The sequence below is a fragment of the Oculina patagonica genome, chromosome 7 (genome assembly GCF_052425735.1).
Source record: "Oculina patagonica isolate OP01 chromosome 7, crgOcupat, whole genome shotgun sequence".
NCBI classification, from domain to species: Eukaryota; Metazoa; Cnidaria; class Anthozoa; order Scleractinia; family Oculinidae; genus Oculina; species Oculina patagonica.
In genome coordinates, this window is record NC_135764.1 from 21,836,431 (window position 1) to 21,860,321 (window position 23,891).

Genomic DNA, 23,891 nt, shown 5'->3' on the forward strand with positions numbered 1-23,891 from the left:
GTTTATCCCGTAGCTATAGTTTGCTATATATAGGAGTGATATACAGATGACATATGATAGAAATTGGCCTGGATTATTGTCAGCCGCCATTTAATTTACGTCCATTAAGTTTCAGTTTGCTGTAGTGCGGCCAGATGATTGATGGACGCGGGATCGGAAAAGCGTGCTTCACCCAAATTCTGAGTTGCCAACCTTGTTACCTAGCGTAATTACACCCGGTAGGGCAAATCCAAGCCACAGCAAATCCTTCTAGCCCTGCACACCAAGTTTCAAACCAACCTGTAAATCAGACACCACATAAAACTATTTTCGAGGGAATTATTTTCGAGAGTGTGTGTACATTTTAATTAACAACCTTTCAAACTTAAATTTTAGCTGCAAGACTGACTATTGCTATCTTTAATATTATTGTCAACATTTTTATTTTAATTAAATTATTTTTATTTTTATTGAAAAAATTAAAATGAGAAAATAGATTGAAGCAAGGATAAGAAGAGCAGTTAAATTTAAAACTGTCGTGCAAATGTAGGCGTATGTCAATAGTGTAAGAGAAAGTAAAAATTAATAACTAGATCTCTCACTTTCAGCTGATAAAATATAATCGAGTTGATTTAAGTTTAAAGTCCCACTTTTGCGTATTCATAATTTTTATGACGACACCACTCCTAAACGGGGGCGAGTACCACCGATAAGAGAGTGAACGAAACAATTAAATCGTCACTAATTTTGTACGATAAGAAACAAGTTAACTTAACAGGAAATTTAAAAGTTAATTAATTAATTAATCAATCATAAACGAAAGAAACCAACCGTTTTGTTCTGTAATTCAAGATGTCTGAGTTCAGTAGGGAATATGAAATTCTCTTATTTTCCGACAAAATTAAATGGTCTGTTTTTACACGGACTGCCCTTTGATTGTTAGACCATGATTTACGTTAAGTTAAAGAAAAATAATGTAGCATGTGTGCCCTTAATTGATTTCAAGAGAAAACCTACAAATCATGCTGCCAAACTTACCGATAGGTAACTTCGATTATTAAAAGTTTGTGCATGATTGACGTCGAGCAAAAATTTTCCGCCTTCATCAAGGTACATAAAGAGCAGCGTGTTGTTGATAACAGACCAGATTGTAAACTGATTCCAGTGGAAACTGAAAATTAAAAAAAATATTGGCAGACAACGATGAATGCAACAAAGGCATCAAGCTGCTCCAGTGATCCCACAGCAGAGAAAATCGCAAAATTCTTTGCTTACTGCCTGATCTTAGTTATTTCCTTGGTTGGGAATACATTAATAGGCATAATTGTCTACAAGACAAAAGCCATGAGAAAAACCACCAACTTTTTCATCGTAAACATGGCCATGTCCGATTTGCTTTTTACTATTTTCTCCTTTCCAAGGGTACTTGCAGCGTTGTTCGTCGACTCCTGGCTGATCGGTGGTCTTCTTGGCCAGGCCTTGTGTAAGCTGCATGTCTTTTTTTCCGATATCTCCAGTGTTGTATCTGTTCAGAGCTTCGTTCTCATAGCAGTGGAACGATTTGGTGCTGTGTTGTTTCCCTTCCGTTCACCACTCATCAACTCAAAGCTGTGCTTCTTCTTAATTCCTGTCACTTGGATTGTCGCCATGACTACCCAGTTTCCATATCTCTTGGCCCATAGAGTAGTCAAATACCAAGGGAAGTTGATGTGCGCTCGGGAATGGAATGAAGTATTTGGAGAGTCCTCGTCCTATGCCTATTACGTTTTATCAGTTGTTGTTACTTTCATTTATATCCCTTTAGTTTTGATGACCATACTTTACTCTATCATTGTCTTAAAACTCAAGTCACAGACAATTCCAGGCGAACAGTCGGTCAGCGCTGGACAACAACGCGTGAGAAGGGAACGAAATGTGTTAAAGATGGCAATTGCTATTGTATTAGGGTTTGCAGTATGTTGGCTGCCCTATAGCATTATCGTCTTACTAAGATTCTTTGCATGGACAAACAAGACTAGATTATCTTGTGGTATAATACGGTATTTCTTCATTGCCCAGTTCATGGCTCGTGCAAATTGTGCTATTAACCCTTGCGCCTGTTTCATTTTCAGTGGAAACTATAAACAACGGCTTAAGAATCTCCTAAGCTGCTTTCGGGCACTACATTTTCGTAATCAAGTCGCACCGATTGACTCGTAAACCGCATTCTAACAAAATCTCACCGATGATCAACTAGCAGGATGGGTAACAAAACGGCGGTTTGTAAGGAGACATCTATATTTCATGTTTTACCACAGTTTGCAATGATACGCCACTTTAGAAATCAAAACACCCGCGATCCAAGATTTCCGTCAATCAAAGTTTGAAGTGGCTTTCGCCCTAGACCCCACTAAAATAATAATATGTTAAAACCCATTTCTTCCCAAAAGCAATTTCCAAGCCAATATAATTTCATTTCGAGCACAAGCTCGCCAACACACAGTTTTGAGGAACAATGGTAAAACTATCTCTGAAAGGCAATCTGTGCACAAGCTGCACAACATCTTGGCAAATAAACAGTTTTTTAACTACAGTATAACAAACTTCTCAAGTCTGGTTTACTCTCTCAAATCCGGTTTACAAGACCCGTTTTGAGCACTTATTGCAGTCTGTAAACGCTACTCTTTGACGTAAAAGCAAATATTCATACCCCTACCATCGCACTAAATGAAAGCCCTAGCTTACTCTACAAGATGACATAATTTTAATTGGCTGTGGCGTCATATGGCGTCACGTGACGTCATTGGAGTCGCCATCTTGGATCGCCATCTTGGGTTTCAACATTCTTAGAAAGTCACGAAATAACGGAAATTGATGCAAAATCGAGCCATAATGCTTCTGGAATGTAAAATAAAAAACGTACAATTCTGTTTTAAAAAACTGGAAAAATAAAGAATTTTTAAAAATGACTGTTTTTGGCAATGCGTTCTTGTTATCATGGCGTTGTCATGGCAGCGTCAAATATCATGGACACATGGTTAACATATCAAAATTTCCGCAAGGGAAGAATGAACAGCCACTTAAAGTTTCAGCACAGTAGACTAAATTCTCTTTACAAAAATTCGAACCCCTTCCCCCCACCCCTTGTACTTCCGAAGGTTAAGCATTCGTGCTATTACAGCCCGAATTCGTGTCCATTCCGTTGGCCTCATTACTCCTTTTAAAAACAAGGTCGTAAACAATTAAGAGGCAGTCGCCATAATTCCGTTCTGCTAATTTTCGGATCAGCAACACAATTGCCTTCAAACTTTGCCCACGAGTCTATCTTAATTCAAAAGTAAATGAAATCACCTTAGTTTTTGCAAATATCGAAAAATAATTTTTTTATGAATTTTTTTCGATTGGACCGCGACTGGCCTATTTTTGCAATGGCGAAAGTGAAAAATAGGAATTTCGAGTTCACCGTTCATAAGATATTAGAATTATTTTACTTTTCCTTTAAATTGACCTTTATTTATACAAAGCACAATCGTTACAATCGAAATTTTTTTTGTTGCAGCCTACTTCGCCATAAACGCCAACAGCTCAAAAATGCACATTTTCAACTGGCCATTGCGCAAAAGTCCAACTACTTCCGCGTAATATTTGTATCCATACCAACTAAAAAAAAGTCAAAGAGCATAGAAATGTAAAAATTGTAGGTTTTAGCGCAGCCAGGCAGCAATTCTGTTGTTGCGAGCATGTTTATTTACATTGACACAAGAAAGTCGCTCACGCGAAACGAATTTAGCATGAATAACACAATATTTCGCAAACGTCCTAGCTTAACAAAATGAAATAACAGCTGACACAACAAAACATCATTTAAGACCCGAAAACCTCACCAGCTAGTCAAAAATATATATACTGTCGCCTACCTGCAAGACAACCGCACAAGGTCAAGTCCGCCATGCAATTAGATTTCGCATTCCTTTCTAGTTTTCGTCGAGCATAGTATCGCAGAAAGTTTCGAATTAAAACCATTGCCCATAAAACACTTTGCACAAACCATATGATTCCGATAATATGAACAAATGAAGGAAGTAGCGGGCAGCACAGCGAACCACGGCTGACGCGAACGTAGAATGTGTCACGCAATCTAATCTAACCACGTTATGTGCCAACTGAAAAATCAATAATTGACTGTACAAAATTTTAAATATTTTTTACACTGTCCGGGGCCTGATTTTCTTTTTTTACCATTGATTTTAATTGACGCCAAGCGTCATTATTTACCTATTTTTGATTTTTGATTTCGACCACTTCCGTTCTCTTAAAATTTTCGTTCATAATACAAAAAACTCACTTAGTAAAATGATATATAGTTTCTTTTAGTTGTAAACAAATATGTAAATGAAAAAGATATGCGGATGATCAGGAATGAAAAAAGCAAAAACAAAAAGAGGCCTATAAAAACCCGCCGCCATCCAGCACATGTCAATCATACTTTGTCTTGTTCTCGTGAAGTTTTCACATTTTCCAACAAAATGGAGGAGTTGTGCTTTCTGTCATACACTTCGAAGTACAAAGGTAGTTGTGGTAATTCAAGGGGAATAACCGAGCTCGTTCGCCTTGAGATTGTAATGATTCCGTAGTCAGGCCCGTAGCCTGGTTTTTGCCCGGGTAGGTTCGTTTTCTCTTAAAGCGGACCAAACAGTTGGACTGAACATTTGCTTAGTATTTTTTCTCTTTATTCACTTTAACAGTGCACACAAAATGCCATCAGGGGCGATACAAAGCCACTTTAAAGAGCTGTAGACTAAAGGACGCGGGAAGGGAGAGTCAGGGACTGGACTATAGATCTGGTTACTGGACCGCAGGGCCGCCGTTTTCGAGGATCCAACAGTGGGTACGCTTCCACGGGGATTTTTTTTTACTTATGGCGATTTTTCTTGTATTTTGGAAGCACATAAAGTCAAAGATTTCACAACAGAGGATTGCACTTTCACTTATTCCTATATAAACGAGCTTTTCTTTAACGCCACATAACATGTACGTGTTTGCATTGGTCCGGAGCCAGTTTTCACTTGCGCGATGAGCCTGATCTCATCGCGAAAGGGTAGAGATATGTGATCCGTTGCCAGTAAATATTGCCTTTCATTTTAACTTGAAAAAAGCTCCAGCCTGAACTGAAAAAATACGATGCTGAAAAATTTGTATGCCCTAGAGTACTAGCCTATATATATGCTGGCCAAGCCATTACCACCGTTACGCATCAGAGTTTATTGTCTACGGGGTGTAAGTGAGCTCAACACCCTCTTTTCGTTCGCGTCAAGGTGCACAGGGGTATCAAGTGGATGCATAGAAGAGCAAGGTTAGACAAGCGACTTTCCCCATCGATGCTCGCATTCAGTTGCTACAGCATGCAGATGTCGATGGCTTTAAAAATGAGACTTTTGCATAAGAGAAATAAATTTTAAGCGTTTTTCTTAAGCCTACCCTTCCGAATTCTCAGAACTTGTTGAAATTTGTTAAACGGGCTGAAATATATATTCAAATCAGTGGAATCAATATCATGAGATGCAGTTGTGATACGATCTGCCTTTTGTTCTAGTCTGAAAACTGGAAAAGAGGGGAATACAGGTGAAAGGTTTACTAGTTTATTATGTTATTTTTGTTGAAAATAAATTTACTCCTGAATACAAATAACGTCAGTGAAAATTCTTTTAAGCGGACAATATGCTGTATCATTCCGCAGACCGGACCTTTTCAATGGGGGGGGGGGGGTCGTCCGAACCCACCCCCCCCCCCAGCCTACGGGCCTGGTAGTTAACCACTTAACTTGTGCCATTCTTATAGATTTATTTTAGTTTTCTTTTATCTCTTATTTTAGTGGAACACTGTAAACTAGCTATTCTAAGCTAAGCATGTTTCCCACTTTAAATAAATAATGTATTGTCAGTATGTATTTGTTTGTCGCGGGAAATGACGGAACAGAACTTATTTGGCCAGAGCCGGTTTTTTGAATTGCCTCCATCAGAGGCAATAAAATGTTTATATGTCCTACGCATCGTCAATGGGAACTGAACAGCGCAGGCCATCCAGTATCCAACCCACCGCGGTTTAAGAAAGCCATCAAAAGAGAATGTTATAAATGGATCAGCAAAATTTTTAAATTTTTTTTTACTTATTTATTACTATTATATTTCACTTTCTTTTTTATTTTATCTTATATCTTAGGTGATCTGCTTTAATATGGGTCCTTGACTCTTTTGTAGTTCATCCTTTGGCCGTGTTTTTCTTAGCCTTAGCCTTAGCCATAAAATTGTAATAAATAAATCTCGGATGGCAAAGGAGATATGAAACTCCATGGAGTGTTGTCCCGATTGGATCAGGTTGTAAACCTAGTTCACATACATTCATATAAACGTGACAGAGATTTTTTTAATTGGCCTCTGTACTCGCACGCCTTCGCGTAAAAAAGAGACATTATACAGAACACTCAGTTTCAGTATTTTCTTGTTAAGGAACAATTTGCGCCACTCCGTAAACACAGCACATATCAAATAAACATTTTTAACCATTTCTGATGTAAATGGAGCTTAAACAACTACAAGCTACAGTGAAGTTTCCCTTCATGCGCGAGCGACCTAATCTCCCCCCTTCCCCCCCCCCCCCCCAACACACACACGTGCACACACACAACCGGAAGTGTGAAAACAGAAAATCAAAACAACCTACGTAGAAACTCTACGTAAATCATCACCATAGCTAATAAAACCAAAAAATACAATTTTACAATAAAGAAACTATATATCATTTACTAAAGTGAGTTTTTTGAGAAAAGCGAAGAAAATTACAGAGAAAACAAAAAAAAGTATACCGAAATAGATAATAGTGCACCGCATAACTCACAGTGGAACAGCCGGAGTGAAAAATAATTTATATTTATTAAAAGTTTAATTGAGATTCGTTCGCGTTCAGGATTTTTTTTTTTGTTGTGCCGATTTTTATTTTAATACGGAATAAGTATTGTAATATCGATAAGAGGCGGTAGTTGTTTGCAGGTAGGCGAAGTTATTTAATTTATATTTTTTGTAGTTTAAAGTTAAGATAAAGTTATGAAAGTTGGCGTAATCGCACCATTTTTCATTATGCTTTTGATTTTTTAGTTGGTATGATAAGGTATTGACGAAGAGTGAAATTTTTGGAAGTGGTGCAAACAAAAATTTTTGTTTTTTAACGAACGATTGTTTGCATAAATAAAGTATTTAGGAAAAGTAAAACAATTCCTATATAATATTTGAACGGGAACCGACATTTTCCTATTTTTCACTTTCGCCAGTAAAAATAGGCCAGTCGCGGCCAGAAAAAAATTCATAAAAAAATTTCGATTTGCAAAAATAAGGTATTTTTTGTTTGAATTAAGATAGACTCGAGGCAAAGTTTGAAGGCAATGTGTTACTGATCCGAAAATTAGCAGAACGGAATTATGGCGACTGCCTCTTAATTTCATTAGGAAGAACAGTGAATGTGAAAACTTGTCTATTCTAAAAGGCAATTTCAAGTACAAACTGCATATATTGGTGAGGTATTGCGTCAAATAAAATGATTTTTCCGACCTTATCAAATTATACATAGAGAAGCGTTTTGTTGTTAACTTATAAGGAAATGGGAAGTTAATTGTGAAGGGCATAGTCAAACTGGGGCGAATCGATGAATGGAAGATAGCCATCGAACCGCCTCGATAATCCTACAGAAGATAAAATCTGAAGAAAAAAACGTGTTTTTTTGCCTGTTAGTCGTAATAATTGTCTATCAGACAAAAACCATGAAAAAAAAACAACTTTTTAATCGTGAACATGGCCATGTCTTGTCTGCTGTTACCAAGTTTACTGTTTCCGTGAGCCTCTCTTAGCCAGGTGTTTTGTATGCTTCATGTCTTCTTTGCCGATACCATTACAACTCGGTCAATTTAGACTGATCTTGGTTCTGATAAAAGTGGATCAATTTGGTGCTGTCGTTTTCCATTCCGTTCCTCGTTCATCCTGACAATTCATTCGTTATCATGCCATTCTTCAAGTCACAGCTAACACAGATCTCAAAAATGAAAAATCTACAAACCGGTATTTTCGATAATGTTGTAAGACATTTCCATGTGCAAACATGCCTTATGTGCATTTTAATTTACAGCTTTTTAGATTAAGGCTGATTATTGATATCTTAAATGTTATTGCCAGCTTCGTTATCGTTGTTGTTTGTCGTCGAGTGGGACGTTTTTATAGCGACAAATAATAATCTATTGTAGAAATTAAAGGAAAAAAGCAGCGAAATTAATTTGTCATTCTTAAATCCAAATCCTGCTGGCATGTGTCTTACAAATGCATGCATGAATTTGGAATTCAAAGGGGTTTTTTTATGGAAAAAAATGAACACGTTGGATGGCAGCAATAAGTATAGATTAAAACAAGGATAAGAAGAGGCAGTTTTTATTAGGAACTGTCATGCGAATGTAGGCGTTTTTCATTCGTGTAACAGGAAGTAGAAATTAATAACCAAACATGTCCCCTTGGGCTGATAAAATATAAGCAAGTTGATTTTAGATTAAGTCCCACTTCTGCGAATTCACAACTTTTATGAAGAGACCTCTCCAATGGGACGCGTTCCACCGATAAGAGGATGTAAATCATAATTAATTTTGTACGATATGAAACAAGTTAATTTAACTCGAAATTTAAAACTTAATTTATCTAAAACGAAATAAGAATTCGGTAGAGAACATAAAATTCTTTCATTTTTCGACGAAAATTAAACGGTCTGCTTTTACAAGGAATTCCTCTTCATTGTTTGACCATGATTGATGTTAAGCTAAAAATAATAATTTAGCATGAGTGTTCTTAATTGCATTTAAAAGAAAAGCATTTAAGGGTACAATCTGCACATCACCTCGCCAAATTTACTGACATTTTAAAATTTACTGACGTCAGGTACATTTTACTAGTATTAAAATTTTGTGCATGGTTGACGTCAAGCAAAAACGCTTTCCGCCTTCATCATGGTACATATAGAGCAGCGTTTTATTGCTAACAAACTAGACAGCAGAAATTAAAGATTGGGAATGATGGCCACCTCCAACAGGACGATGAATGGAACACAGGCATCGAGTTGCTCCAGTGATCCCACAGCAGAGATAATCGCAAAATTCTTTGCTTACTGCCTGATCTTAGTTGTTTTCTTGATTGGAAATACATTAATAGGCATAATTGTCTACAAGACGAAAGCCATGAGAAAAACCACCAACTTATTCATCGTAAACATGGCCATGTCCGATCTGCTGTATCCTGTTTTCGCCCTTCCAAGGGAACTCTTAGCGTTGTTCGTCGACCCCTGGCTGATCGGTGGTCCTCTTGGCCAGGCCTTGTGCAAGTTGTATGTCTTTTTTGCCGATGTTTTCACAACTGTGTCCATTCAGAGCTTGGTTCTGATAGCATTTGATCGATTTGGTGCTGTGGTGTTTCCCCTCAGTCCCGCACTCATCAGCTCAAAGCTGTGCCTCATCTTCATTCCTGCAACTTGGATCGTCGCGATGGCTGTGCAGTCTCCATATCTCGTCGCCTACAGACTTGTTGAATACAGCCCAGGAAAGTTGATCTGCGCGCGGGAATGGAATGCAGCGTTTAGAGAGTCGTTGACGTCCTATAGAAATTACATATTAGCAGTGTTTGTTGTACTTCTTTATACCCCTCTAGCTGTGATGTCCGTAGTTTACTGTAAAATTGTCTTAAAGCTTAAGTCACAGACGATTCCAGGCGAACAGTCGGTCAGTGTTGGACAACAACGTATGAAAAGGGAACGAAATGTGTTAAAGATGGCAATTGCTATTGTATTAGCGTTTGCAGTATGTTGGCTGCCCTTTAGCATAATCGGAAAACTCAAAAAGTTTGGCAGCGTTTGGTAAATCTTAAAAAAGTTATAAAAGTTTAAAGTCAGCGCGGGCCTCAAAAGCCCCCGTCTACTATGTACTAGCAGAACAACAAAAAATAACCAGGTATTCCATTTTATGCCGCTTTTTTTCTAGAATCTTTGACGATTAAGTGGGTTGGGGGGGGGGGGGGTGAACAGGGCGGAAGTTGCTGTCAATCATTTGCATGCTGTTATCACAGCACGTGCCCTTTGTTATCTTTGCTAAACGATCATTTATGACACAAGCTGCAAATAAAGAAAAACACTTCTCGCCTCAGTGTCAAAATAAAGAGACTAGCGTTTTGTTGTTACCAAACTAGGTGTGCAGGAAATAGCTGAATAGGAAACTGAACTTTGAGAATGTCGGCAAACTCCAACACAACGATAAACGGAACACAGGCATCGAGCTGCTCCAGTGATCCTACAGCAGAGAAAATCGAAAAAACCTTTGCCTACTGCCTGGTCTTTGTTGTTTCGCTGGCCGGGAATGCGTTCATCGGAATAATCGTCTACAAGACTAAAGCCATGAGAAAAACAACTCACTTTTTAATCGTGAATATGGCCATGTCCGATCTTCTGTTACATATTTTCCTGTTCCCGAAGATTGTAACAGAGTTGTACTACCACTCCTGGCTGAAAGGTGGTCCTCTTGGCCAAGAGCTTGGTTCTCATAGCAGTGGATCGATTTGGTGCTGTGGTGTTTCCCCTCCGTTCTCCATTGATCAGCTCAAAGCTGTGCCTCTTCTTCATTCCTGCGACGTGGATCGTCGCGATGACTATCCATTTCCCATATCTGTTGGCCCACAGACTGGTCGAATATCAAGAGAAGTTGACGTGCGCTATGGAATGGAATGAAGTCTTTGGAGAGTCCTCGTCCTATGTAGATTATATTTTAGCAATATTTGTTATATACCTTTATACCCCTTTGGTTTTGATTACCATACTTTACTCTATCATTGTTTTAAAACTCAAGTCACAGACAATTCCAGGCGAACAGTCGGTCAGCGCTGGACAACAACGCATAAAAAGGGAGCGAAATGTGTTAAAACTGGCAATTGCTATTGTATTAGGGTTTGCAACATGCTGGGTACCTTACAGTATTATTGTGTTATTGAGATTCTTTTCATGGGCAAACAAGACTAGATTCTCTTGTGGCATAATACGCTATTTCTTCATTGCCCAGTTCATGGCTCATGCAAATTGCGCTATTAACCCTTGCGTCTTTTTTATGTTCAGTGGAAATTACAGGCAACGGCTTAAGAATCTTCTTAGCTGTTTTTCACTGTAGCAATCTACCAGAATCTAGTCGATGAACAACCAAAATCGTCGGGACGGTACGGCCTAAACACCTGGTTCGTTAGGAGATATATCTTTCATGTTTTTATATTTTTAGATGCTTTAAGCAACACATAATCTTAAAACCCAGTGCCCGAAATGTTGATGTACAGAAATTGCAGAACGGAACATTCTAAAAGACCTCAGGTGGAAATCGGTTTAATTCTACGGTCAGGGCCTCCTACTAAAACAAGTTTTCTCTTAGTTGTATGGTAATATTCAGTCCCGCATCAGTTCTTTTTTGACTATATGATTCTTTTTCCTTGATAAGCAACTAAAAGCTTTTTAACTAAACTATCAAATCACCTGCCACTAAAAATTATCATAATGATATGTCAGGGGGGGGGGGGGGGAGAAACGTCCTTTGTTACACGACTCAAAAAGTGATCATAGCGGTGCCGGGCAACCGAGACTGCGCAGTAGCTATCGAATGGTTGCTAAGGGTGTAGTGAATAGCTTGAAACAATTCATTGTTTAATTGGCATGATTTGGTCTTGATCGTGCACAGAACGCAATAGCTATTTGCATTTTGATTGCTCCTTTGAAGTCTTCCGGATATCAAAACAACCGTGAACAGTGATAACGGTGACCAGTCTGGCAAAAGAAGGCTTGTGAATTATACTAATTAAAAATAACTCCAATGGTTCTGAAAATATTTCCCATTTTTTGGTTGTTAAATTTCAACCGTGACAAATTTTTCGGTTGTTACTCCACACCGCCAAAACATTCTCAGTGACGTGAGACATTAGGCGTAAAACATCAAACGCAAACACCGCGACTATTCGCATTTCACACGCACGCAGTCATTGATATTTAAATCTTTCCGAGAAAACAAAACCTTGGTTTGACGTCTTTCTTAGCAACGGCTTGATTGACATAGACTCGCACCGTTTCCAGGCACTGCTATGTATTCAAAGAAAAGTACCGACTTCCTTCCCCCCCCCCCCCCCTGTGATATGTCAACATACATCGAAAGAAAGGAATTTGTAAATTGTATTATAACAAAATTTAGATTACAATTTACATTTGGAAAACAGGAATAACAAACAGTACCTTTTTAACTAACAGTATTTCATCTCTACAGTCGGCCCAAATATTGTATTTTAAAACTACATAATATTGCTAATATTCTTATGTAAAAGTTTGTAAAACTTCCTGAATATCATCATTTTATTCCACAACCTTAACGGAATTTTCCATGAGTGTGTTTAACCATTGTTTGAGTCATGTATTAATCATTTTGATCATTTGATCTACTTTATCGTTAAATGTAAAAAGGTTCCAGTGAATCAACGATAATAAAACTTTGCGATTGAAATCTTAACATAATCGAGCTTCCGTGCCGAAAGTTTCAAGTAAATCTATCGAGCCGTTTTATAGATTTTTCAACAAGCGCTTAAAACCGAAAATTATCTGAAAATTACAAAATGAGTGGTCGTAAGAAAAAAACAAATTCTCATAATCGCGTTGTGGAAACTCGACAAAACTTTCACGACTTCGAAAGATTACTTTAATACACACTTTGGCGTTATTTGAGATTACTTCCTCTACGTAGTGTTTGTGTCTCGGCTCATTTATTATCGCTACACCAAAAGTACAATCTGAAACATTTTTGTGATTTATTCGAAATCAAACATACAGAATTTTGTAATTCTTGAATATTTCATTTGCAGTACATCATAGTTTAAGATGCTGGTATTAGTTTTTAAGCGGCAAATCTGATTCACGCGAAAATCAGGTTTTACTGTATTAGCGGTTTTCTGTTTATCGTTGCTATGGAAATATCGATTACTTTAAAATATATATCAAAGTAAACTTCAATCTAAAATCAATATATGGTGTAATTTTCATATCGATCCGAGTCAGGGAAGATCGTTTAAAGGCCAATTGCAAATTGAAGGTATCGCCCAGAAAAAACTGTATGGAGCCACCTTAAGCTTCTCCCTTTAAACGTTTTTTTTTTTTACTTCTTTGTCACGATTGAACCGTTTGATGCCAAAGATGAAAACTGAACATGTCTACGGAAGTTTCTGTCAATCAGTTATACACGATGTAATCATAGCGTGTGGGTTGCAAATGCTTCCCATCACACATTATTCTAGTGTAGAACTACTTATAATAATAATCTGCAACTTTCATGTACTCTAGCAGTATTAAGCCCGTCATCAGCGTTTTTATTTGCCGGAAATCACCCATCCCAATTCACCCAAACTCAATCGATTCGTGTAAGATCAGTATTCGAGGCGACTGGCCTCCAGCTCCTTTGAAGTTGACACGTCATGCCGGCAGACAAATTGTAAGACAAAGAAAAAATACCGCAACGCGGCTGAAAGGAATGGTTTTAAGAAGAAATCCGCCAGGACTTCGAGTAGTTATTGGACAAAATTATGTACCAAAACTATTTACACCTGATTGCAAGCTTTTGTGTTACTGCTTCAAATATCTTATCGAAAGAAATCTTTTCTAACAACACCACACATCGAAAACACATTTTGAAGTTCCGCTGAATTCCACTGAATCGCTTAAAAGATGTAAGCTTTTGCCCATAGCTTGTGAACTTTAAATATCATTTTCTCAGACTCGGATAAGAAATTGTTGTACCAGAATTATTTCCACCTTATTGCAAACTTTTTTGTTACTGCTTCAAATATCTTATCAAAAGAAATCTTTTCTAACAACACGACACATCGAAAACACATTTTGAAGTTCCGCTGAATTCCACTGAATCGCTTAAGACGAATTTACAAAATGGCTACACGTGAGATTTTTCCTATACCTTGTGAACTTTGAAATTCATTTTCTCAGACTCTGATAAGAAATTGTTGTTGGTGTTATCACGGATAATTACTTACATCTTTACCTTTTAGTTAAGGGTAGGAAATAACGCAATAAAATTTAAATTATTCTGGAAATTGATTTTTGTCCAACTTTAATAAATATTACTCGACTTCCTAGTGGATTCCGTCTTAAGTATTGACGAATCGACTCGATTCGATCAAATCGAAACCACTCGTCTCCTTTGAAGTCGACCCGTCATGCCGGAAAACGAATTGCAAGACAATTAGAAAATATACCACATCTGTGCAAACAAGTCGTCTTCTTACAAGTCCCGGGGCCGCCCCAGGCTTGAAGTCGATCCGTAATGTCGTGCAGGACACTTAGGAAATATACCGCATCCGGGCCAACAGGGAGGGTTGAAATTAAAATGTTGATGAATCTCCGGCTGCGAATTGACACGATTCGCAGCCGGGGATTCGCACTCCTTGAAGTAAAGTCGACCCGACATGCCGTAAGTCGAATTGCAAGACAAAGAAAAATATGGTAACCGGAGTAACCATTCGAACGAACCAACAAGACTCGTCTTCCTTCAATCTCTACCGGTCTCCCAGGGAGGAACTCCCAGAAATGAACCAAAAATACAACATGTACTACGTTGTATTGTATTTATAACGCTGTTATTTTTTACCTCAAAGCGAGACGATGAGCATGCATTCACGACCCTTTTTATGGATTTAAACCATTGGATATAGCAAACCTTACGAAACTAAAACCATTTTAAAATCAATATCGCATGACAATTTGTCGAATGACTCTGACGGAGAGGTAGTTTATATGTAATTCTGCTAGAAATAAACGTGTCTTAAAATAAAGATGCTGTAAAATAGTGTAATTAAAATTAACAATGGCGTAAATTAAGGTACATAAGAGGGGTATATTCATTTGCAACATACGCGTACACCTGTTTCATTTCTAACGCGTACGGCCAGTTTTAGATAAATGCGTCGGCCGTGTTATCCCCCAAATCCCCTGGGTAACCATCAAGAAACCTACTGAAAGACCTGTCAAGGTTAAAGAAATTTTTCCTGTACCGTAAATGATCTAATAAACGCCCACTCTCAAATAAACGCCTCGTATCTAATAAACGCTCCCCCTGATATGTAAAGTTTGTAATAGACGCCCCTCTCTAAAAAACGCCTCGTGTCTAATAGACGCCCCCTCCAAGGATCGGCTCAAAAACCAAGGTGACGCTCCATAGAGTAAAATCACGCAATTTATTTAGTTTCGAATATCGAAGAGGCCAACGATACCAGCATGGTTGACGCTGATGTCGATGAATACATCAATATCAAACTGTGAACAACTTCTCCAGGCTTTGCATAAGCGAAGAAAAGATTATTAGACTCCTAGTCACAAACTCTGTTTCCTGTCTTACTCCGCAAACAAACTTCGTGTCTTATTTGTTTTGTTGACGTTGTTTCAGTTAAAATGAAAAAAAAACGCCTCTCTCTAATGAACGACTCATATCTATTTAACGCCCCCTGTAGGACCCCTAAAATTTAATAGACGCCCCGGGCGTTATATAGATCATTTACGGTATGGCTTTTTCTGCCACAAAATACCTTAGACCAAGTTTTATCGAGCAGTGAAAGGAATGTAGCGCGTCAGAATATGACAAAGCTGAATGACCAGTGATTTTAACTCAAAAATAGATGAGGAGGGCCGGGGCACGAGGCTGAAACAGCCTCAATTCTACGCCTGTGATTCCTTTTCATCTATACTTTCATATTTTTAGATCAGTATGATAAAATACAATACAATACAATTATACAATACAATACAATTTTAATGTCCATACGTGGGACGAGGTCTTCCTCAATGTTGAGCCAGATGTATAAAACGTAGGCTTAAAATTCAAATACACTATAGTATTTGCTATTATAAGGAAAATCGAAAGAAGTTGCCAAGTAGGACATTTTAAATTGGTGCATAAAGGTATTCTCTAAAATAAGATTTCCCGACAAACAACATCAATGACCACAACAAACAAACAAACTTAAAACAATGTTAAAATTCATTTATATTTCTGTGAGGAAAAAATATCTTGATATAATTGAAACCTCAAAATTTCCCGGCAAATGACTTAGCGAGCTAGCGTATAGTTATATGCAATTCGCTGCGCTGTGAGTTTATTACAAAAAAAATTGAAAATTCGAGAACGTATTCTTTTGCGTCCCATTCCTGGTTACCCATGGAGGGAATGCGATTAATCGGTAGCGTATCGATTTATCACATTCAAGTAGTAAATTTCGACCCTGTGGTTGCAAAGTCACACACAACGTGTTAATCAATTGTGTCTTCGTATTCTGTGTAATACTGAGTTATATTTTCTAGGGTCAAATTTGCTTCAGATTCACTTCAATCGGATTGTTAGGTCATTTTTCTTAAACAAGCAAGATGGAAAATTGCATAGACCTAAAACTTCTTCAGCACAAAATTCCTAATTCTTTGGCCACGCGTCTTCGCCATTGCTTAATCGCATACCCCATACACATAACCAGAAATGCGATACGTGTATGCTGCAAATAAATCAGCCCAAAATTAACGCGAATTTTTAATAACAGAATCGTTAAATTTCCTATAATAAGGTATACCATCTGTAGACATCTACAATGATCTATATATGTGCCGTTTGATTTATTTAAATGAAACAATCCAGACAATACCTGCTAGGGTTTTCCACAAGTTGCTCATAATTATTCAAAAAGGTGATCGAAATTTCTGAAAAAGGTGCTCGAAACTTGCTTCAAAAATCCAAAAAGGTTGCTTTTAATTAAACTAGTGGTAACCACAGGTTAGAAAGTGCGGACCTTGACGCACTTAGAACTGAAAGGTACTGACTGGTACGAGAGTGCGTAATGTTAGATGGCAGTGTCGATAAATAAATGATAAAATGGACAAAAGACAATGGTATTCCGAGTAACGCGTCACGCAAGGAATGCATGTTTTTATCATTTCCTATTGCAGCGAACCAATCTATGTTGTTGATTACACAGTTTTGTGAAGTGTAATCGAGCACTCGTTGTGAACTGAGATGTGTTTTTTCTCAGTCTGTAAACTCGCTATGTTGTGCTTGCCTTTTGTTAACGTGGCGCGATTAATGAAAAATCACTGGACAAAATTAAAGACAATTATTCCGAGCAACGCGTCACGCTTTAATAATTGCCGCGAACCGGCCGCGAACCAGTCAGAGTTGTTTTTTGATTGACAGTTGATTGTGAAGTGTAGTCGAGCACGTGGTGTGAATTGAGATGTGATTTTCCTCGGTTGATAAACTCGCTATGTTGTCAGTGTTATATATAACGAATTCCTCGACAATAACCGTTTCTGGAATCATTCGCTTTGCCGTTGTTTTATCTGTGATATAATCACAGCAAATTTTCTCAAAAACAAACCTATAAAACAACGTCTACAAATTGTAATGTTTGCAATCTTCCATGTGACAGAAGCGTTGATCTTATGTGACAAACAGTTTAGAGATTGACTCTTTTTTCGCATTCTTATCGTTCTTGGAGAAGAGATTTTTCTCTTCCGGTGTTACGACAAACTATCGTGATTGACACATTTTTTGCGTTCCGATCGTTCTTAGTGGAAGAACAAAATTTTCAACTTCCGGTTTCTGTTCGCCTATTATTAACGTGGCGCGCACGCGTAAAACGCAATCCGCTGGTCACTGTCAAGATTAGGGTTGCGGGCCTCTCTTGGGCCCGCAAAAAGTTGCTCGGAAGTTGCCCCAAAAAATCCAAAACGCAGCTTTTTATCAAGAAAATTTCTTCAAATATCGGCTAATTTCCCTTTGAAGGTAAGATTTCTCAGCAGTTTAACGCAATTTCACTGCAACAGAAGTATATATATTGATAACATTTTGATAATTTTTTGAATTTGGAGGATTTATTTCATTGAGAAAAATTGTGAAGATATCGATGACATGATTGCTGACTGGAATGAGTCTAAAGTCGAAACGTTTTCGGATGTTCCACGAAAACCTTCGGCAAACTTCGTTATACTTCGAAAACGTTCGTATGGCATTCGTTCAACACTCGATCAATCTTCGTAGATCTTCGGTCTGCAAATTGCTCAAAATGCAACAAGTTGTTGGAAAGGAAAAAGACAATCGCTTAAAAGGGGAAACGTTGCTCGAAAATTTGAAAAGTTGCCAAAAAACTTCCGAGTAACTTGTGGAAAGCCCTAATAACTGCTTATTTCTACTGCGTCTACTACTATTTACTCACAGAACAAGAATAGTTGACGCGTGAATGGCGAAGTTGTCAACCTACAGGTGTCAAATAACACAATTTGTAAATTTCACCTTCAAGCAGGATCACGCGCAAAAAGGAAAAATAAATAAATAAATAGAATAAAAAAAGTAAAAAATGGTCACGCGCCATTTTGTTACAAGCTGCAAATCATCTTGGCAAATTAAAATGTGGCCACTTTACTAACGCCGTCAGTTCACGTTTAACATATTCAGTTTCGGAATTAGTTTATTGCTTGGCTCCACTGAGTCGGTACATTTATTTAATCATTAATTCAACTCTCAGTTTTTGGTTGACTTAAGAATATTTATATGAATAATACTAAATAAAAAAACCTCTGCTGAATTAAAAGCAATTTAGAGCACAAGCTGCAAATCATCTTGGCAAATTATACGCAGTCGGGGCACGTTTTTAATGTTTGATTGACATCAAGCCAATCAAAATAACCGCTCCCATCACAATGTAGACAGGGCAGCATTTCGCTTTTAACTTGTGGAGGATATAGTTGAATAAGACACTGAAACTTGAGCATGTCGGTAATTCAAACTACAACACAACGATGAATGGAACACAGGCATCGAGCTGCTCAACAAATGAGAAAGCAGAGAAAATCACAAAAACCTTCGCCTATTGCCTGATCTCCGTTGTTTCGTTGGTTGGGAATACGTTTATTGGAATAATCGTCTACAAGACGAAAGCTATGAGAAAAACTACTAACTTTTTCATCGTGAACATGGCCATGTCTGATTTGCTCTTACCAATATTCCTGTTCCCGCAGATTGTAACAGAGTTCCACTACGACTCCTGGCTGATCCGTGGTCCTCTTGGCCAAGCCTTGTGTAAGATGTATGTCCTTTTTGCCAATGTTTCCACAACCGTGTCCATTCAGAGCTTGGTTCTCATAGCAGTGGATCGATTTGGTGCTGTGGTGTTTCCTCTCCGTCCCCCATTGATCAACTCAAAGCTGTGCCTCTTCTTAATTTCTGCAACTTGGATCGTCGCAATGGCTGTGCAGTCTCCATATCTCGTCGCCTACAGACTTGTGGAATACAGCCCAGGAAAGTTGATGTGCGTGCGGAATTGGAACGTAGCCTTTGGAAAGTCGTCGTCCTATAGAAATTACATATTAGCAATAGCTGTTGTATTTTTTTATACCCCTCTGACTTTGATATCCGTACTCTACTGTAAAATTATCTTAAAGCTTAAGTCACAGACAATTCCAGGTGAACAGTCGGTCAGTGCTGGACAACAACGCATGAAAAGGGAACGAAATGTGTTAAAGATGGCAATTGCTATTGTATTAGGATTTGCAGTATGTTGGCTGCCCTTCACAATTATCCTCTTACTAAGATTCTTTGCATGGACAAACAAAACTAGACACTCTTGTTGCATAATACGCTATTTCTTCATTGCCCAGTTCATGGCTGGCGCAAATTGTGCTATTAACCCTTGCATCTGTTTAATTTTCAGTGGGAATTATAGACAACGGCTTAAGAATCTCCTAAGTTGCTTTCGGAGACTGCAGCGCCCTAGTAATCAAGTCGCACAAACTCGGACACGTAAATCACATTCTACCAAACTCTAGCTGATAATCAACTAGCAGGTTGGGCGGGTAAGAAAGCGTGCAGTTCGTAAGAAGACAAATATATTTCATGTTTTAATTTCTATGACAATGTAAACAAGAGATAATCTTAAAACCCAGTGCGCAAAATGTTGATGTGTAGAAAGTGCAGAAAGGCAACACCCTAACAGATCCAAGGGTAAAATTTGTTAAAATTATAATATACGGTGCCCCCTTTCTATAGCTAGCTCCCAGTTAGCAATAAGCTAAAACCAGTTTTCTCTTAGCCGTATGATAACATTCAGTCCCGCTTTAGTTCCTTTTTGACAATATGATTCTTCTTCATTGACAAGCAACTGTTCTGTCAATTCACCTGCTACTAAAAATTATCATAATGATATCTCAACAAACATCGCAAGACCGGAAATGGATTTTTAAATTGTATTATTAGAAACTTTACATTTCAGTTCGTTTACATATTTTAGAAAACAGGAATATCAGAAACTGTACCTTTTTAATTGACAGTATTTTATCTCTACAGTTGTCCTAAATCTTGCAAATCTTGTGTTTTAAAACTACATAATATTTTTTGTAAAACTTCCAGAGTGTCATAACATAATATTATTAACAACCTTTAAGGAAATTTGCATAACAGTTTTTACCTACGTTTGAGTCCTGTATTTTAACAAGCATTGTGTAGATTGTATTTTTTAATTTAGAAGCAATAAAAGTTGAGCAACAAAAATCAATAGAATGGCGAAATCATTGTCCTTTTCACAGCCATTCTATTAAGCTTCTCCTTTTAACTTCTATGTCACGAATGAACCGTTTGTTTCCCAAGATGAAAACTGAATATGTCGACGGAAGTTCGTGTCAATCATTTATACACGTTCGTTAAATGTTCTCGTTAAAGTCGACACATCATGCCGGAAGACAAATTGAAAGGCCAAGAAAAAATACCGCAACGCGGGTAAAGGGAAGGGTTGAAGGTATTGAGCGAATCGACTCGATTCGAGCAAATCGAAACAACTCGTCTCCTTTAAAGTCGACCCGTTATGCCAAAAAACGAATTGCAAGCCACTTGGAAGATATACCGCATCTGTGCTAACAGGGAGGGTTGAAAATGTTGACGAATCTATTCGATTAAACTCGTCTTCCTTAAAGTCCCTGAGCCCTAACCCCAGGCTTGAAGTCAATCCGTCATCCCGCGCAGAACACTTAGGAAATATACCGCATCTGGGCCAACAGGGAGGGTTGAAAATTAAATGTTTACAAATCGACTCGATTCGCACACCTTGAAACAGACTGAGTCGACCCGACATGCCGGAAGACGAATTGCATGACTTAGAAGATATGGTAACCGGACCAACCATTCGACAGAACCAAAAAAGACTCGTCTTTCTTCAAGCTTACAGGTCTCCCAGGGAGGGACTCCCAGAAACGAAACCAAAAATCCAAAATTTGCACCCCAAAGCGAGACACCGAAAATCCACGACCCTTTCATAATTATGGGAGTTGCCCCCAGCCCCTACCCACCCACCGTAAACGGTCTTTCCGACAGTCGATTTGCTAGACTGTCTAGTAAACAATATATCGAAAACGGTCTAGCAGGGATTATAACAAAATTTTCAACTTCCTTTTATTGTTTTATCACACCCAGGGAATGATGAACAAAATATTAGAACCATAGTCAAGAAAACATGAGCAGAGGCAGAAAATGAGTGACAAAAATAGATGTTGTCAAATGGATATACCATCTTGAAACATCTTTGTGTCGTTTGGCTAATTATTTAAAAGAAACAATCCAGGCGATAACTACTTCTTCCTACTGCGTCTACTAATATTTTCTAACAAAACAAGAACATTTGACGCACGAACGGCGTAGCTGTCCACCTACAGGTATCAACTAACACAATTTGTAAATTTGACCCCCATGCATAATTACGTGCCATTTTGTTATATACGATAAGAACAATGATAACAAAAAACTATCTCCGCTAAAAGGCGATTGTGAGCACAAGCTGCAAATCATCTTGGCAAATTAAAATCGACTTTACAAGCACCGTCAGTTCACGTTTTAAATAATTAATCATTTTCGGAATTAGTCTTTTTGATTGGCTCCACTGCGTCAGCATAAAATCCTTAATTTTTAATTTCTTGATCATGATTGACTAAAGAATGTTTGTACGAATAATACTGATTAAAAAACCATTTCTGCTGAAAAGCAATTTAGAGCACAAGCTGCAAATCAGCTTGGCATTTTTTAAGAACGTAGTAAGGGAACGTTTTTAGGCTATTTATTGCTTGATTGACGTCAAGCCAAAACCATGATCGCTTCCATCACAAAGTAAATTGAGCAGCAGTTAGTTGCTTAATAACACACCAAATAGAAAAATAATAGTAGCGTGTGGAGGATATAGCTGAACCTTGAAAATGTCGGCAAACTCCAACACAACGATAAACGGAACACAGCCATCAAGCTGCTCCAGTGATCCTAGAGCGGAGAAAGTCGCAAAAACCTTCGCCTACTGCCTGCTCTTCGTTTTTTCCTTGGTTGGGAATACGTTAATCGGGATAATCGCCTACAAGACGAAATCTATGAGAAAAACTACTAACTTTTTAATCGTAAACATGGCCATGTCCGATCTGCTGTTACCAATTTTCCTGTTCCCGCAGATTGTAACAAAGTTTCACTACGACTCCTGGCTGATAGGTGGTCCTCTTGGCCAAGCCTTGTGTAAGATGTATGTCCTTTTTGCCGATGTTTCCAAAACTGTCTCCGTGCAGAGCTTGGTTCTCATAGCAGTGGATCGATTTGGTGCTGTGGTGTTTCCTCTCCGTCCCCCACTGATCAACTCAAAGCTGTGCCTCTTCTTAATTTCTGCAACTTGGATCGTCGCGATGGCTGTGCAGTCTCCATATCTCTTCGCCTACAGACTTGTTGAATACAGCCCAGGAAAGTTGATGTGCGTGCGGAATTGGAACTTAGCCTTTGGAGAGTCGTCGTCCTATAGAAGTTTCATATTAGCAATATTTCTTATATTTCTATATACCCCTCTGGCTGTTGTATCTGTACTTTACTGTAAAATTATCTTAAAGCTTAAGTCACAGACGATTCCAGGCGAACAGTCGGCCAACGCTGGACAACAACGAGCAAAACGGGAACGGAATGTGTTAAAGATGGCAATTGCTATCGTTGTAGGGTTTGCAGTATGTTGGCTGCCCTTCACCGTTCTTATCTTACTGAGATTATTTGCATGGACAAACAAGACCAGACTCTCTTGTGGCAGGTGATTTGACAGAATACTAAAAAAGCTTTTTGTTGCTTGTCAAGGAAAAAAACTAATATAATATACCAGTAGTCAAAAAGGTACTGATGCGGGACTGAATATTAGCAAACGACTAAGAGAAAACTGGTTTTAGTTTATCACCAACCGGGAGCTATGAAAGGGGGCAATGTAGATTATAATTTTAACAAATTTGAGCCTGCCGTCTTTTAGGATGTTGCCTCTATATTATGCACTTGCTGTACCTCAACATTTTTCGCACTGGGTTTTTAGATTCTCTGTTACCCACAGTGTCTTAAAAAAATAAAAACATGAAATATACATGTCTTCTTATGAAACACGCGTTTACGCACCCTAGATTTTCTGCTAGATTTTTGTAGATTGCGTCTTTACGAGCCAATCGGTGCGACTTGGTTACAGATCTGCAGTGCCTGAAAACAGCTAATGATATTCTTAAGCCGTTGCCTATAATTTCCACTGAAAATAAAACAGACGAAAGGGTTAATGGCACAATTTGCGCGAGCCATGAGCTGGGCAACGAAGAAATAACGTATTATGCCACAAGAGAGTTATTAACGCCACTTGCTATATTTGTTTTCCGCCGGTGAACTCGCCTTCAGCAAATTTGTTTTCTATAACTATTAGGCTGCGTTGCAGACGTAATCTAACCCCGGTTAGATTACGTCTGCAACGCAGGCTACATAACTATAAGAT

General features: G+C 38.2%; 5 protein-coding genes and 1 pseudogene across 5 annotated transcripts in view; all 6 read left to right on the plus strand.

The window, feature by feature from the left end:
* Positions 1-23,891, plus strand: part of LOC144661548 (uncharacterized) — an 89,527-nt gene that overhangs the window by 38,072 nt on the left and 27,564 nt on the right. The window lies entirely within an intron of this gene.
* LOC144659578 (QRFP-like peptide receptor) lies at positions 1,183-2,218 on the plus strand. The gene has a single exon (XM_078520045.1). The coding sequence runs from the start codon at positions 1,183-1,185 to the stop codon at positions 2,176-2,178; it is 996 nt and encodes a 331-aa protein (XP_078376171.1). The 3' UTR covers positions 2,179-2,218.
* Positions 8,772-9,895, plus strand: LOC144660961 (RYamide receptor-like). The gene has a single exon (XM_078521681.1). The coding sequence runs from the start codon at positions 9,056-9,058 to the stop codon at positions 9,893-9,895; it is 840 nt and encodes a 279-aa protein (XP_078377807.1). The 5' UTR covers positions 8,772-9,055.
* Positions 10,127-11,188, plus strand: LOC144659665 (QRFP-like peptide receptor; annotated as a pseudogene).
* Positions 18,723-20,802, plus strand: LOC144661538 (QRFP-like peptide receptor). Its single transcript, XM_078522344.1, has one exon. It carries the CDS (start codon positions 18,889-18,891, stop codon positions 19,912-19,914), a length of 1,026 nt encoding a protein of 341 aa, XP_078378470.1. The 5' UTR covers positions 18,723-18,888; the 3' UTR covers positions 19,915-20,802.
* On the plus strand, positions 22,318-23,184 carry LOC144660962 (RYamide receptor-like). Its single transcript, XM_078521682.1, has one exon. It carries the CDS (start codon positions 22,324-22,326, stop codon positions 23,182-23,184), a length of 861 nt encoding a protein of 286 aa, XP_078377808.1. The 5' UTR covers positions 22,318-22,323.